At 39.2% G+C, this 17,436-nt stretch overlaps 2 protein-coding genes across 3 annotated transcripts in view; both read right to left on the bottom strand.

The window, feature by feature from the left end:
• The window catches only part of LOC139113851 (venom dipeptidyl peptidase 4), a 248,684-nt gene extending 238,722 nt beyond the window's left edge, over nt 1–9,962 (bottom strand). The window contains exons 1-2 of one of the 2 annotated variants that reach the window (XM_070675285.1): nt 9,860–9,962; nt 9,638–9,743 (exon numbers count right to left, since the gene is read on the bottom strand). The gene's annotated coding sequence lies outside the window, so the exon portion shown is untranslated. Of the gene's footprint in view, nt 1–488; nt 815–9,637; nt 9,744–9,859 lie in introns of those variants that run through there. The other variant, XM_070675287.1, reaches the window with a different exon arrangement.
• A 1,272-nt stretch (nt 9,963–11,234) lies between these two features.
• Nucleotides 11,235–17,436, bottom strand: part of LOC139113856 (prolyl 4-hydroxylase subunit alpha-2-like) — a 79,837-nt gene continuing 73,635 nt past the window's right edge. The window contains exons 3-10 of the mRNA XM_070675299.1: nt 15,425–15,747; nt 14,641–14,808; nt 14,241–14,413; nt 13,711–13,977; nt 13,380–13,604; nt 13,243–13,308; nt 12,998–13,163; nt 11,235–12,917 (exon numbers count right to left, since the gene is read on the bottom strand). Of these exons, the coding sequence (XP_070531400.1) occupies nt 12,823–12,917; nt 12,998–13,163; nt 13,243–13,308; nt 13,380–13,604; nt 13,711–13,977; nt 14,241–14,413; nt 14,641–14,808; nt 15,425–15,747 (1,483 nt within the window). The 3' untranslated portion in view covers nt 11,235–12,822. The remainder of the gene's footprint in view (nt 12,918–12,997; nt 13,164–13,242; nt 13,309–13,379; nt 13,605–13,710; nt 13,978–14,240; nt 14,414–14,640; nt 14,809–15,424; nt 15,748–17,436) is intronic.

Here is a 17,436-nt window from a genome sequence, read left to right as displayed (position 1 = left end):
ACACTCAACAAATCAAAGCGATTAATAGGATTGCACTAATGGATCACCTCAATATTTTTCAATTTATTTTTTTAAATTTGTTTTAATAAAACGTACTATGTTCAATTGGAATAATTAGGCTGTACCTTTTTTTTTCTTTCTTTTCTTTGTCTAAAAATAATTTTGATATAAAAAATATAAATTTTATTTTTATTTGGAGAACAACGCAAATTATGGCGTACAAAATAATAAAAAATAAAATATAAAAAGTGAAGAAGATTGAGGTCGAAACGTTCTTATTCATTGACATATAAATTTTATTTATCGCGCGCTGCGGGTATATGCGACCGTAATTTTATTAATGTGATGAAAGTGAAAACCGAAATTTTATTTATATTAGAAGAACTCGAATTAAGTATATTCGAATATTTTTTCATTATAATAATTTCTTTTAATAATTACAATTGAGTGATCTACATTAACTGATGACGCGTTGCTGATTCACTTACCTTTTTATTTTCCGATTAGATTAGGGTAAGTTATTTTCCGTCCGTCTGCTCGTCCGTCCTTCCTTCCTTCCTTCCTTCCGTCCTTCCGTCCTGCCTTCCGTGGTGGTATTCCGGATTATTCTGACATATTGTAGCACTTCAAATTATTTAACACTATATTACACTGCTCTGCTTTTTTTTTACAATCACGATCACTATCACTATCACTAACACTAACACTCGAGAGACGAACGCCCGAAAGAAGACGTGGTGGGTTATCGCGGCGATTATTTGTTAATTAAAGTTGCACTCTCACAAGAAACAGCAAAGTTACTTTTGATTCCCCGATCAAGTTTCTTGAATGAAAACAGAATAAACGTTCTAAGCACGAATAAGACGGCCCGCGAAACGTCGAACGCGACGATAAAATGTTCTCCGCGCACTTTTCTTCTTCAAGCTCCTCAAAAGTCATTTCCTCGAAGCTGGATGAGAACCCCGGCCGCGACGAAGAAGGCGGGCGAGGTGCGGATCTGACGCTGACAATGGCGGTCGCCCGGAACCCGCTAAACGTCGCTGAGATGACGAGTAAAGAGGGTTGGTAATGCTGAACTCGCGGCGAACTTTAGGCCGGACGCTCCGCGCGCTCTGCCGACGACATAACCTTTTCTTCCCGTAGCGCTTTTTCAGAGCCCGAAATAAAGCGCAAAACGATGAGTGAAATAACGGAAGAGTAGATAAAATGATTGTTCGTTACCGGGTCGACAACGTCGACACTTATTCGCGTGCGATACTTTCCTATCCGCGGCCGAAAATGCGCGTAGTCGCGGAGCGATTAGTAACACGTCTCCGCGACCGAAGCTCCGCGACTAGACTGAAGTGACCGTTAGAGATTTCGGCCGTTGGAAAAAAAGAGACAACCGCGTAAGAAAGTGAGACGACCAATATTCTCTGCTTGTCTTCTGAGAATGGAAAACGCGAGTCTGTGCAGGTCTAAACTCACGTAAAATAAAAGATCCGCGACGCGTGCCGAGCTGCAGACGCGTCGAAAGATCATAAATCTTATTTACGACTCCTCGAGAGTGACAGATTTCCGAGATCTGATTAAATAATCTTTCCTAGCAAAGTCGTTAAATTTCTCACCCTCGTCTTTTTTTTCCCGTTGCAAGATATCTCGCCACTTGGCAACCGTTAATACTTCGACTGCAAACGAAAAAAACGAAAGAACGGTTTACTGTCGTTTTGCCGAGAAAAACAGCTGATTCACGCGTAGCATCAATTTCTTTTAAAATCCGCTGTTCCGTTTTAGGCGACATAAAATCATATGTCTTCACGATTTTAATTATCGTATATGTAATATACGTCCTTTGTCTCTTCAAAAACTGGGTTTTTTTTTTTTTTAGCAGTTTTACTTTTGCCGATCAGTAATGCTATATTTGACAATACTTAGAGCACCAACGACAAGTGCCACTTCATCAAGGCACCTTTTTAATTTTATATTTCCGCATTTCGATGTATTTATTCTATCAAGCATCATCATTTCCGATGCCAGATCCATTCACATACGGGACATGGGAGACAGAAATAACGAGGTTGACATTCAATTATTTTTTAATAAAACTGCGGAAGCGAGCGGATTTTCCGGTAGCGCTACACGGTGATATAGAAAACGCACGTGAATATGCGCTCAATCTTTTGCCGTAAAATTGCATATATCTAAAAACTAAATTTGCACGCTTTCCTCTCAAGCTCACCCTGATTTCCCCTTCGCTTACATCACAGTTATTTCAGTAATAATCCGTCAAATTAAACGCGCGCGATAGACTATTCCGCCGCATCTCTCACATTTGTGAATATAACGAATCGAACGTAAACGTTAACAAGAGGAGAGCGCAATATCTCCGTAAAGCGAAAGACGGAGAGAGATGTCCTCTTGTCGCGAAGCAATGTCGCCTCTCGTACATACATAGCTAACGCGAGAAGAGCCCCTTACACGCAGTCGGGTAACGCGAATAGCAATCTAGGGATGGCGTGCTAGGTGGTAATTCACTGTCCTGAGGGCAGAGTCAAGAATTTCACCTAGCACGAGGCTCCTGAATTCCCCTTTGACGCCAGGTTTTGGCCTCGGGCCGTTTAGCTCATTTACCGCCTGACTTGCGCGCGAAAACCTTTTGACGTATCCTTGCCGGCGCCTCACGGCACTTTTATCCCGGATTTTCGTGCTCGGCGTTTATTGACTCTTCCGACGCGTCAAAACGCGCCGAAATGTTTGCCGCTATATCCCGTTTCGTTTTTACCCGACAGCCCACCCTAACGTTTCCTCAGAGGCGCGCGGAAAATGTATTTCGAAGCTGAAGTATTTTTGCAATATCGAGGAAAATAAACTGCAAACTTTGTAAGTTATAACGAGATGCCTCAAGTGGACACGCGGCATTATATTTGTAAAATTTGCATAACACGAAAATACAAGGCGGGAGTTGTGTCGCATTATTACAACTTTTCGAATACCAACTTTTGATGGCACAGTGACCGAGTCGCGAATTAAATGAACGTTTCGTTATTATTAATATTATTAATTTTTTTTTTTTTTTCTAATGCATGAAGTTTAATTCACGAAAATCCTCTTAGTTTCGATAGCTTTTAAAATATTAGACATTACAGAGCGCGCGTTTTGCAGAACATGAGAGAAAGAAGAGAAGGAAAGGCATCCTGCCCTAGCGAAGCAACCACAGGATAAGGATCATTTTTTATTTTTAAATTAAAGTTTTTTTTTTGCGTGAAAATTACTTTCTTTGTAACAAAACATTTTAGAACGCTCCTTCATTTAGTTTTCTTATTTTTGTTACAGATTTAGTAGCTGAAACTCCGCTGCTACGCGTCGGTCGGTGAGTTATTTTTCTATATATTTATATACATATATTATAAAATTCGGGTAATAAAATTATTTTAAACACGGAAAAATACCAAAGAAAAAACATTAAAAAAAGAAAGAAAAAAAAAAGATTTGCATTTAGAAATTAAACATTTCTCAAACGGAATTTGCAAAACATTAGTGAAATTTTTCCTGAAGATTTCTTCTGAAGAAGGGAGCGAGAGAGGTACGCGCGGGTTTTTGGACTTTCAAGCCAGGAGAAGATATTGCATACGTGGTAACGGGAGCGTAAAAGCGACTGCAATTTATGCCGGTGAAGAGCGAAACTCTGTTTACAGCTCCCGCGCTCTGCAAAACAGCCAGGGTTCTCGCGCGCTCTTGAAAGTACACTGGAGTAAATTGGGGGCTGCGCTTAATTCCGCGCCGCGACACGTAAAAAGCGGCCGTTAAGCTGCCTGTCGCACCACCTCTGAAACAATAGGGCCGGCGGCTAATAAGCGACGGCTAATAATAAGAATCCCGACCGGTCGTCGGCGAGGAGAGGCAATCGTACACGCGGGATAAACCAGCCGGAATGTTTATTGGGCCGTTAAAATAGCGCATCCTTGTTCCCTATGCTCCTCGGAATCGTGCCTGCATGGGCCCGCGTATACACCGTTTACCGCAGCGTCGGAGTAATAATTCAGCGACACTATTATTGGCGCGCTACCATAAATCTGAATTACCCCGTACTGAGCATATTAATAATTTCATGCGTAAGACGCGTCGCGCTACTTCGTTAAGACCGGTATCTCGCACCGCCGTGAATAAACGTCGTCTACCTTGAGACATTTTGGCGAAATAGACAGCCGACGTTCTTAAAACGTACGTTGATAAAATGCAGCATGCGATTTATGACGTGAAATTATTTAAATTGTATTACGGCAAACGTTACTTATAGCGATTGAGTTTAACAGCTACGAGGCTAATGTAAATAAATGATTGTCTCGCAAAAAAATAAAAAAGAAAAAAAAAATGGGATCGCCAGTGAAGGCTGTGATTCGCGTCTTCTCAGTATGCAAATGGCAAGCTGTTTCCATGTTCTAAATTACCGTAGGGATAGCGCAGCATTATTATCATTATGCAGCAACAACAACAAAGTCAGTCTGATGCATTGTTGCAAAACGGGTGTAATGGTTTACGTGCTGCAAATGTGCCAGCGTTACATCTTACCCGAACTATGTTTCGACCGTTAGTACAGCTACGTTTGTAGTCGCCATAAATTAATGGTCTCAAGACAGCATGCAACAGATACGTGTACAAGTGCGACATAAATGAAATACGCGTTTAGCTGAGATTAAGGAGATTAATATGTAGAACGAACAATCAAATTGTTTTCATAAAGTGGCATATACAATTAAAATGTCTTAAAAAAAAAAAAGAATTAAAACAAAAAATAACGAATAACAGAAAATTGTAAAAAAAACCTTAGCTTTGCGTTTCCTGCAGTTAATTTTCTACGTGATTTTCTGACAATACGTCTTATTATCAATTTTCTTGTACGCGTGCATCTGTGCCTAGGGTTGCGCAATTCTTATCTATACCAGGCTAAAAAGGAATAGAGGTAGAGGCGCTAGGAAGCAAGCAGGTTATATAAATTGCAAGTGCGATGGTCGCCGCAGCGCAACAATTCCAAAGAGAAGCCGATGGCACGTGTGCCAGAACTGCGCCCAGTGACGACTAGCTACGGTGAGATGGAAAAAGAAGAACGGGATGGCGAATAAAGGATGCAGCTCTCTGCGGCACGTGACTGGGAGGCGTCGACGACGATGGGGTGAGATTTATAGTTCCCTTAGGCATACTGCGTCTTTCTCTTCCGCTCGCAAAACTCTCAGTTTATACGACACCGACGTCGGATTGACACCTTCGTGTGTGCATAGACGCTCTTATCGATTACCCGCGACTGCGATTTCATTAGGAGTTATTACGGCGTGATTTTTGAAACACTTCTTTATGGCTTTTGGTGAAATAAAATTTTTTTCGCGGGATTTATTATGATATTCATAAAGAAAAAAAATATATCGAAGATTGGTCGCCTGACGCTGACGTTCGTTAAAAAAAGTAAAAATAACAAATCCACGTTGTCTCTTGAAATTAAAGTTTAATCGGTAACTCGCGCACAAAATTATTCGTGGATGAAAAAAATCATTCCGCCGCGGTAGCTTTTTCAGACAGAAAATGTCGACCCCACGCAATCCCCCGTGGTAGGTATCAGTTGGCGCATTGTGCGGATATTCCAATATCCCCCATAGATCTTCCCGAGGCTAACGAGGTCGCCTAGGTCATCCGCGCTCACTCCAGGACGCCCGATATCGAATTCCACGTACCCTGGATCTCATTTGGTAAGGATGATGAACGTAGACCGCTAACTTTGCATCGCTTCGACGTGGATATTGCCGCGCGACGACTCGGGTCATTTGAATATAAAGTATACGCGATGAGACGCAGTCTTTCGTTCGTCAAACGACCAACGTTTCGATTGTCCCGAATATCTCACGTGTCGCTATTAACTTTTCACGTATTACGGAATAAATTGAGGATAATGAATTTTAGTTTAACGGCGAGGACTTTTGTATAATCATAAGTTGTTTTTACGTTAACGAAATAATTATTTAACATCGATAAAGCTTGAATAGCAGAGACGTTAAAATTAAAATCGATTTATAATTCAAATACAAAAATATTACCAGTTGGAAAAATTTTCATAAATAGCTATTTTGAGAAACGTATATAATTACGTAAAAATAAAAGTAAAAAATTAAGGAAAATTTTGCACAGCTTGTTAATACCATTATGGCGCCATCTCTTGATAAAGGAAGTTACGTTTCATGTAACAAAATGTATGATAACATTAGGAAATTTTAAACAGTATCTCTTCCTTTTTTTTTTTTTTCAAATTTTATAATTTATAATTTCTAATTTATAATATTAAACGCCACGAAACTCATTAATTTTTTTTTCCACACTGGGCGCGTGCGCGACGTGATCTCAAAATTTCTATCTCCAAGTCTCGGAATTTGAAAAGAATGCAAATTTACAAAATTGCGTCTCGTTTATAAAACGCGCAACATCTGGTATACTTTACTCAATGGGTGCTTTGTTAAGCAATTTGTACGTGTGCCAAATGATCTGGCGTCGAAGGTCCGAAATGATGACGTTACACTCGTTTCTACCGACGTTAAGGTATTTGCATAATGGAATATATAACTTTAAGAATGAAAAATGAAGAGCTATTCTCAATCAATTTCATATGCACATACGGCACAGATAAAAACTTAATATCTTAATATTTGTACAGGTTGGTTCAATATATATATATATATATATATTTTTTATCAACCAACTAAAAGCTTCTGAACTATTATGGTTCTATATTTGAAGTAGTTGTTTTAAAGTCTTGTTTCTCTCAGTTTCTCCTTTTTTGCATTTTTTATTGGCGTAAGAGAAATGAAGACTGTTATAACGCACAATAAAGGCGTCGTGATAAGCGCGGCGCATTATCGCGAGATGCTAATGCGGAGAACCCGCGCATGTTGTGGATATGAATACACGTCATTTATCTTCTTAATGAAATATGGGTGGCGACAGAACCCTACCGAACGACGCGAGATTTCGACGGGTTTAATGAGGCTCCCAAATCGCCGGCGATGTTTTAATCGCCTCATAACGCGTGAATATAGTTAATCTTTTGATGCCGCTCCGTAATCAGCCGCCCACGAATAAGCTCTTAAGCAGATTTCAAACGGCGTCATCTGCGTTTCTGTTATACAAACTGCAATGAAGCGAAGAGAAATGTCGCGAGGATGTAAATCCTCACGAATTCATCGTACACGTTTCCGTGTATCATAGATAACAAATTCCAAAACGTCAGATTTTTCTTAAACAATTGATTCGAATACGGTATTTTACTCGTCACTGTGACAATTTATCGCGCGAATAATTAGGTACATTCCGACGCTGCAAAAATGTCAAAAATATCCCCCCAAAAAAAAAAAGAAAGAAAAATGATTCGTTGATCTGCGATAAAATTATAAGAAAATCTTCGCGATCTAAGGCGCAACATTTTCAACCTATAAAAAGCGTGTGAAAAAGAATTGTTGGACGAAGAAGTAATTTTGCTTCTTACCGTTTCGTCCCAAGTAACTTCTCTCGCTTGTCTATGTGCGCTCGCGTTAACCGCTATGCCTTTTGCGCTGCGGTGGATCAGCGGATAGTAATCTTCCGCGTCGCTGTTCTCGCTGCTGACATTTTCATCAGTGATTTTCTCGTCCGTTAGCCGCACCGTGTACTGATGCGCGTAATGCCTCACCGCCATTCTTCTTGCAGAGTCGCTCCTAGTTAACATTCACTTAATATTTGATCGCGCCCGATAAATCCACGGGTCGCTCGCGACTTTCATTACGAGATACGCCGGATGCCGCTATTCGCGTATGAATCGTCGAACCGCGATATTTTAACACACGGGCCAAAATGCAAACTCAGACGGTGAACGCAAACAACGCGGAGTTCGGTCAACGCGGAAAGAAAATTTAAAAGTTAATAAAGCCCATGAAGGCCTACTAATTTACTAGATTTTTCGCAATCTTCCACACGAAAACGCGCGTTAAAAAATCTCCATTTCGCGTTACGTCACTTTCGCGAGTTCATATTCGAGTGATTCTTTGCAAACGTAATCTTATAACGATAAAATAAACGTGCGCGGCAAATAAAAAGGAGAGATACCTTTTTTCCTCGATATTACGCCATCGTATAAGGTCGACTGAACCGAGTCGGTGAGGCACACAGCATTCGCAGATCTGTTAATTCTCACTCTGGTGCGAAATGCCGCGTAAACGTATACGGAGAACAGCCATCTACTAAGTCGAAGACTTTCGCGAAGTGGAACGCATCCACGCGCATCTTGCGCTATTCACGTGGCTGCTCTCGCGGTCTAGTGAAAGCAAAATCTTTCTCTACAGTTCGCGTGATAATCGGCGCTCGCGATGACAGAATAGCATCGCTTCAAGAAAACCGCTCGGCCGCGAGATTACGTTACACGCGTTTGCAATATCGTCTTGAATCATATTCGAAGTACATCTCGCGGTCACTTTGAAGATGCAAAAAAAAAAGCGACGATCTTTATTACCTTCGTGTTAATTACACTTGTACGAAACGAGCGATATTCAAAAAAAAAGAAAAAAAAATGTCGAAATTGTCTTAACAAAAATAATATTATTTTGTGTAATAAGGATTGACATCGCGCGCTAATGACACTAGAACACACGACGACAGACTGAAATCCAGCTCTATTGTCTGCCTGCACGGTTTTGAACAATAGCACCTTCCCCAGGTAATGTGACTATTACAGTAATTATATAAATTACAGCTGCGCGGTTTCGTAACACGTCCTAGTATTATTATGCGTATTTAATACGCGTGCTATTTCGATTGAATTGCCTTTACGATCTCACTAACTTGACACGCTTATACCGTACATCGAACTAGATCAATCTGAGATTAACGTAGCATTCGGACACGCATGATAAATAGAAGATCGGTGAAAAGTAGGACGGAATACAACTTTAAGAAATTTTTAAGTCCAACAGAACAGTGTCGAGTTTTATGGTTTACTGTTCATTTAATTCCTCGAATGATGTTTGTTCTGTTGCAGTTCCCACATGGTGATAAGAAAACGCATTTCGCTTTTAGAAAATATAACAAGTTTACGCCGTTTTTTTTTTTTTTTTTTCTTAAACGTGTACCGAAAATTAATCTGCGAAACCTTTAAAGCGGCACACGATACGCGGTGCACGGCGCAGTTTTCTGACTGATCCGCGTTGAACATACGACCGTGGCATATGGTTTGATACTGGTTTATCGACATGCTGCAGCTCAGCTGACTGAACAGGCCGACATCGTACGCGAACAACGTAGTTTATATTGTGTAAAAGCGATAAATTCATTTTTCAGCACAGTCTTTTTGTTTCTCCTTTTTCTTTTTATAGTAAAAATTGAATAGAATGTCTATTAGAAATATGTAAATTAGCAGAGCCCTTCCTTCGCTTACGCGCTTCCTTTCCAATATTGTTCTCAATTATACTCTTGGGTACATAAATTTACATAAATTTATGAATATGTATTTTGTATATCGCGCATTATTTTTTCTGTGGGGTATACTCAGCGCAAGCTTGGGAATCTGTTTTTTTCTTGCCGTTTGCGTGACGCTTCCGCAAAGCGGTTACCGCAATCGCGACAAAAAAGAAAAGGAAGCGATATATCTTACCTTTTTGTTCACGCGAGATCGTCATGGTCGGCATTAATCGGCTGGCTTTTACTCTCGTTATTTCTCTCCTCTGGCACTTACGCAAGCAAATCATTTGAGAAAATTGCTATGAAAACCGACAAAAAATATAACCTGAGAAGTCAGCAACGTAATCTGTTTACTTAAGCAAAGGATCTATTTCTTTTATTCCTGATATTTATTTAATAATGAAAAGTTAATTACCTTCCGGAGTATATATAATTTCCAAATTAAACAAAACGCGAGCTTAATTTTCTCCTTCATTCGTCTTAATGAGATCCTAAAGGTCCTGAAGCTTCCTGTTGTACTAAGCAATCGTAGTTTTCACTATTTGCAGATGCCTCATCTTCGTCCCGAAACCGGTGCTCTCCGCAAGATGGCGGCTGCTATCGTTCGCAGTGAAATCAGTCACGTAAGTCCGTTGTAAGTATATGATATATATGTATTAATAAATAAATCGAAAGCAACGAACTATGAATGACACACTTTCAGCAACGTTTTTGTGAATGCATTTCATTTTATTTATCGTTTGCATTTTTTAAACAAAGCGACCGTAATCACAATTAGATAGATATCAGTCGTTCGCACTTAACGAGATGGTAATCTCGTTCTTACATTTATCATTATCTCATCACTTTTAATTTGTTTCCCACTCATACTTCGTAATAATTTTATATTAAATGACATGACACAATATTTTGCAAAGTGATATATACAAGATTATTGGTAGAAAATTTATTTTGCAGATTTTTTTTTTCTCTAAAAGTAGCAAGTAACTGTGTAATGATTGTTATAAAACATAACTTAAAGTTCAAATACCAATTTTAAATTGACATTTCCTAAATAAAATACGACTCTAATTAAAATTATGTTTTGTTTAACATATACGTTTCTATTTTGCGATAAAAACGCACTGGTCTATTAATGTGTTTTAAATAAAAAAAAAAAGATTTTGAATTAATTATGTACAATGCGTTAAAATAGTTAAAAAGAACTTGTAATTCATAATGTGTACACAAAGATTACAATAATGTCATAATCTCTACATTGATATGTAGATGGTAATAGATGTAACATTAAATTAATAATTAAAATGATATGTAATCAACATTAGATTAATATAAAAATTAATCGAATAAATCGTTGCTAAAAAATACGATAAGAAGATTTTAAAGTTAAAGAAGAAAAGTTTAAAAAACTATTTTAACATAAACATAAATTTAGAAAATTGGTTCTTTTTAGAGTTGAGTTCAGTTATCCTAATACGAGTTAATAAAACTACCATCATGAAATTTTCAGCAAACTAAATAATTAATTTTTTTTATCAAAACGCAAAAACAATTTTAAAATAACATATGCGCTATAATGGACAGTTTTCACGCATGTTTGTCACTGGAATCTCGAGTGGGAGTAATATTTCGTATATTCATGTTGGTGCTGACTGGTGCTAAATATTAATAGTCGATATGGAATATTCGGCTGTTTCAATAGCGGTTTCCAAATTTGCGTTGGAAATTAAATACACGTAAATGTTGTATCCGGTAACGTAACACAAATAAGTATTAATTTTTAAAATAAGTAGGCTTATAAATTTTAATCGAATTATTACAGATATTCCTAAGATTATTTTTTAATCTGACTTTTTTCTGTTTAGTTTTTTACTTTTATTTAGTTTTGTATTTTGTTTAAAAAAGAAAAAAAATAACATAAGCATGCTTTCCTATTTTTTTTTTTACGATATATGTCGTTTAATATAAATCCTATTTGATCAACGTTTAAAATATAATTAATTATAATTTGAGTACCGCTACAGTAAAATAATCTTGCTTATCTACGACATGCAAGATTATTCACATACACGCCGTCAAGAGATGCAATGTCGTTGTTGGATAACGTTAATTTACCTTTATACAAACGATTCGTATACAGCCTGATCGAAAAGATCGGTTGATATAAAAGCAACGTGCTATCCGCTATTTACAATCGATGAAAACGATTCGTCGTTACAGGAGATACTCGGTCTTGAAACACTTGAGTGGAAGTACCTCGTTATATGACGATAATATCGGGGTTAAAATACGGCTTCGTGGGTCGCGCGAACGATCACGTTCGAATTAAAATTAATCTACGAATTAATGATTACATCGCGCTTTTTGTTTCTCTACATCGTATATTATATACTACGATAAGGGGAGACTGGCCAGGACGTGCGCAATTTATTATTGCTTTGGCTATGATAATAGTATATTATTATTATATTAGTGTATTTTTTTTTTTTTGTAGAAACAATGGTACGCGGTTAGTATAAAGTGGACCAAGTATCGTTCTTATCATAGATAGTCCATTTAACAGCGAAAATTGTGCACGCAACGAATTGATGCAACTATGTAGTTGTTTCTTTTCATTTTTCTTTAAGCTGTTTTGAATGAAAAAGTTGCAAAGATTTGTTTTCATTTGTCCAGTTTACATTTCGTTCATTTCGACTCACGCAACTTCGAATAACTATTTTATATTACATTCACTGTAGACGTAAGCTGCAAGACGACGAGAAAATTGCAGACAATGATAAATCGGACTAGAAACAGAACGCATGTAGATCTGTAACGTACAGAGAGTAACTTTGTTCCATTACAACAGTAATCTTTGCTTTACGGGATTTATGTTTCAAAGGAAAAAGCGACGTGGAAAACAATGCGGCCGATTATCGCACTCAGATAGTCCCTGATGGTTTTTTTCTGTTTCTATTGTGATATTTAGCCGCAGTTGGATATCTCGAAGATTAAAGAAACATTAATCGTGAGTCGTAATGCGAGGGATTGTGTTCCATACTAAATCAACAAGAAAAGTCATCGTACAAGTCTGCAACACGAACGTTAATTTGCGGGAGTTATATGCGCCGGTGAAGCTCTTTCTCGTAAACGAGCAGCGTTCTCACAACTTGCTTATCTATACGTTAAATTACACTGTCGCTATTTTCACGCAGGCCGAAACGTTTTTACTTGTTCTTAAACGACAATTCGTAATGCACACTTCCTTATAAAGTCGCCGTTTCAAGAGTAAAATGTCTCTTAACTTAGAGCAGGAATTTCCAAGTATTTCTTAGTATTTCTTGCATCTTATTTATCACTCTCTATTATTTCTTCTGTTATAATCGAGAAGCGTTCTTTTCAATGCCTGATGTCCACTTCATCCGTTGCCTGATTCTCCAATGTGCACGGTCTATGAAATTCTTGACCTCTTTCGTGCAACCATTTATTTGCCACTGAAGAAGGAATAAATTGTAATTTACCAAATTAAGTACTAAATTTTACAAACAAGGAATATTTATTCTTAATAACGTACCCCACTTTGATCCTGTAAGTACCGGGCAAGCCGCGTGTCTAGTTTTAAAATCTCCTTCGCCGTTAGGTTTTAAGTTATGCCAAAATGCAGCACTGCCTTTTTTTGGCCAAAGCGATATATTGATAGCGGTAAATACGGTACCTCCTCCTTGCTCGACATCACTCATCTGTAAACAATAAAACAACGTTACACTACTATCCTAGACTGCATCGGCACGCAAGAAACTGTAGAAAATTAAATCTCACGTAGTAAAGGACCGTCGCAATTCTGTTACCAGTCCCGAGGCTCTTGAACGCATTCGTTTCTTCCTTCTGTAAGATAAAATTAATTAATAATAGTGCACGTAGGAAAGCACTTTCTGATTGGTTCTTAGTTGATTTACCCTGGCAAAGTCGAAATGTGGCTCGTAGTGACCACCAATGCCGTAATTGACAACTTGAAGTTCCTCGGCCGTTTCAACGGACATACTCGTCATGTGCTCCACGCGTTTACTCACCGCCGCTACATGCTTGTGCTCGTGTTCCTGGAGCCACGCGCTTTTGCTGATTCTGTAATTCGCTATCTCTAAGGCACCAGTCTTGTAATTCTGCACCGTGGCGCGCTTAAACTGCAACACGTAATTGCCATTATCTCGAGGAATTCCCGCAATTTCGCGAGCCGCGGCGTCTCAGAGAAGCCGCGCGTCGCGCTCGTTTCACCAGGCAACTATTTACCCTAGGTTGAGCCATCCGCTTGATCGTTTCGATCTCATCGTCGTAGATCACGTTGTGATAAACAACTATCCTTGGATCCAGATACGCCTCCTCCTCCTTGAATGGTGCGATCTTCAGGAAGGGAATTCCACGGTCGACGTACCGGCACTTGAGATTCTTCTCCACCTCCGCCGGGATAGATACTTCGCCGCGACAAAGCATCTCGTACCTCTCTCTCTCTGTCATTTCCTCCCACGTTTTCACCCTTTCTTCGGTGACAGTGAAGTTCTGCAAGCACGATAACGAACTTTACGGATGCTCGCAGAAAGCTCAAATTCTTCTCCGAGATTTTGCATTCTTGGAAATAATGCTCGGTGAAAAGTTTTTCATTGTTTCGCGATATCTTTTGCGTTAGTCAGATAAATCAATAAACAAGTTTAGTGATAATTATTGAAATGTACGTGCACGTGGGTTTTCATATCTTTTTTTAAATTGGATTTCTTCTAATATCATCTTAATAAAGTTATCTTTGCGATTGACCTCGTCATTACCTGTTCAGGTACCGCCGTATCGTCCTTTCCATCCTCGCCTCGCTTCTTTTTTGACTGATGAGCCTTGCTTTGAATCTCCTTTTGGTAATATGCGCGGTTTCCCAACGCTCTCTCGTGTGTCGGCACTAATTCAAGCAGCTCGTTCGTCATGCTCAAAGCACGAGCGACGTTACCTGCAAACAATTACAGTTGAAACGCGCTACTATGAGCAGACATCCTTTCCTTAGAAAATATTCTCACGTCTTTCGCGTACGCATACAGTAAAAAACTTTTTTTTTGCAAAGAAAATTACGCGTTTTCTATGTTAAATTAATATTAACTACTTTCAAAGATTAAAATAACACATAATTTATGTGTTAATGCATGAATTAGTTGGTGACTTATTTTGTACTGTCAGAACCTTGCATGTATGTTGAAAATGCCAAGTATTCTAGTATGTCAGGCTTGGAGGTGGTTGTAGCGTTCTGCTCTTCCTGCAGACGGTCCATTGCTTCTTGCATCCATAGCACCGTGTGATAATAATCACGATTGTGATAAGACTGTCGACCCAGCTCGAAGCAGTCGCCCGCTGAAACGTGAAATTATTGTAAGTGATAGAAATGACAAATAATACAAGAAAAGAAGACAGGTGCACGTAGATGTATCCGATACGACATTCAATATCTTTTTTTTTTTTTTTGCAAGAGTAAACGATAATTAAATCTACAAAATTTTTTTCTACTTGGTTCACAGTGGAAGATCCTCGATGGCGCGCGGTGTATTTATAGAGAAAAAGTTGGTTTGTAATTAGTTTTTCTCCTGACACAAAACTTTTCAGTTTCCGTCTAGTAGGTACGCAAAAACTTTTTTTTCGTACGAATAATTAAAAAAAAAAACGAGCGTTGTATAATTCTTATGCGAATAAGCTCTTTGTGCCGCGGCGAGCACCATCCTTCTCGTCAGATTTGACGTTACATCAGGAAAAAGATATGATCTCTCGCAGTACTCGTAATAAACATTTAGAGATTTTAATTAAGTTGTCAAAAGAATTTAAAGAGATATATTTTCGTGACGTGCGCCAAGTAGTTTCTACAATGGAAAGAGATAGAAATAAATATTCGGATGAAAGAATCATTCGACATGTGAAGATGTCTGTAACATAAATCGAGTTATATAGTTAACGCAAGAAGAGATGCTATACATACCGGTCAATCCCGTGCTGTATTGCACTCCATTCAGGACACCCCTAGCAACTTGCGCGGTCTCAAGCTTGTACGTGTCCTGCAACCTCATCAAAGCGACTGCGGCTCCATTCAGATCCTCGTCAGTCGGGAATTTTAGATCGCTTCTGGAATTTGTGATGTTCGCGACGAAAGACTTGCCAACGTCCTCGGTTATCAACTCCTCGACCTTTTTCCAATCGGTGGTCAGGCGTTTCACTAGCAGATAAGCATTTATAGGATTCGATAGGTACTGCTGGATGTTCCTGGACGCCTCCTTGTGCTCCCTCGCGTAGTCCTCCACATTTCTGAAAGGAAACATTTTCCGATTAGTTGGAAAAAAAGCGAAATTAATCCTTTTGCTGTTCTCTTCGTTTAAATTCAATTTAAAAAATAGTTGGCTACTAGACTAACACACGATAAACCACGCCAGAGATTCATACTCGAAACTTTTTTATGAATGCGATTGGATTCGCCATGTATTTCAACGTTGCACCTGCACAATAAACTAATTAAAAAATATAACGTACAATAGTATACATGGTAAAAAAAACATTTGTTATCAGTTATAGAGAAATATTCTAGGTGCGATTAATTGGACAGAACGAAAATAGAATTGATACGGCACACAATTGTTCGCACAAAAGCCTGAGATCTGTTTGTTCCATTGCTGAATCAAACGAATAAAAAAAAATATTACTCTCTCAAATTAATCTTTCTGCACGGTCATCAAGTAATTCGAAGTCGTGCGAATGGGAGGAAAAGAAAGGAGACAAAGAGAGAAATGCGACGTTAACTTTTCTTATCACCGGAAAAAGGGAGCGAGGTGAAACATCCTGTCTCCGTCGTCTCCAATTGCAATCAGAAGGTGGGCAGAGGGCTGATTCTATCGCGATATCAACCCCGTGGCGAACGACAGAGACGTTTCCGACACCTGGCGAGACCATTGTCCTCGGTTACGTCGGCCGCGACGGAACGTTCTCTCGAGAAGTGGAGAAAGAGACGACTTATCTCGCGTCGCGAATCTCTGAAATAGACGTTCCTGTCGATCTGTCCTCGCGTTTAATGTATAGCCAAGACGCGAAAGGCTTTTTCGCGCGAAAAACTCCACGACCGAGACACCTACTGAAAAAAAAAAAGAAAAAGTTGTGGCAGAAGTGCATCACCGCCGACATAAGACATAAGTCAAGCTTGCGAACGATGAGTCGGCGAAATTAATGACTTTCTTTTTCCTCGTGGAGACCTACTTGTACCGCATCCTTTGCAATTAAAACCTATAAATACTTTTCGTAAATTGACAAATGAGACATAACAGATAATATTGCGAGAATGCAGGTCTTTTTTCTTTATAATTGTTCCGTCATAATTTTCTCGCGTATCGGAACGACGTCAATTCGAACGTTCGCCTATTCGATTGTACGGCAGGCAGGTCGATCGTTGGCGGAATCTGAACGACAGCAGTCATATAAATTACCGGAATAAACGCGGCAGGTGCGCGTGACTTTCAACGCGCTTTCCTCTCTCTTTTTATCTCTTCTCCGCGACGTATGCCTCACACCTGACATTCGCAGCTGCCGCGAATTGCGACGGTATAGACGTAGATATAGATATAGAAACTGAATTCCTTTCCCCGCTTCAGCTTCATTTTCCCTGGCCATAAACCTAGCTTGCTCTTCTCTTTTTAATTCCATGGTCCATCTACTATATCAGTCGGCCAGTCGATGGCGTTACACACTTCGCCAATCAGCACTTATGCGGTCCAAATAAATTCAGAGGTGATCTTCCTGATGCGATGCGTTGATGGATCTCTTAATCCAGACCCAATTCCCGAGACGAGTGCGCGTGGTGATACCTGCATTATTCACGATCGCTTAAGTGCATCGTTGAGAATCGGGGCGACAAATATAATTAATGAATACGTACATACGTGGCGAAATGTAGCACCGAAAGTGCAACGTTTTGCCCTCGAGAGCCGTAATAATTTTTCATTAGCCTCC

The sequence above is a fragment of the Cardiocondyla obscurior genome, linkage group LG03 (genome assembly GCF_019399895.1).
Source record: "Cardiocondyla obscurior isolate alpha-2009 linkage group LG03, Cobs3.1, whole genome shotgun sequence".
NCBI classification, from domain to species: Eukaryota; Metazoa; Arthropoda; class Insecta; order Hymenoptera; family Formicidae; genus Cardiocondyla; species Cardiocondyla obscurior.
The sequence above is the reverse complement of the archived record's forward strand: the minus strand, read 5'-3'. Positions and strand labels throughout refer to the sequence as shown.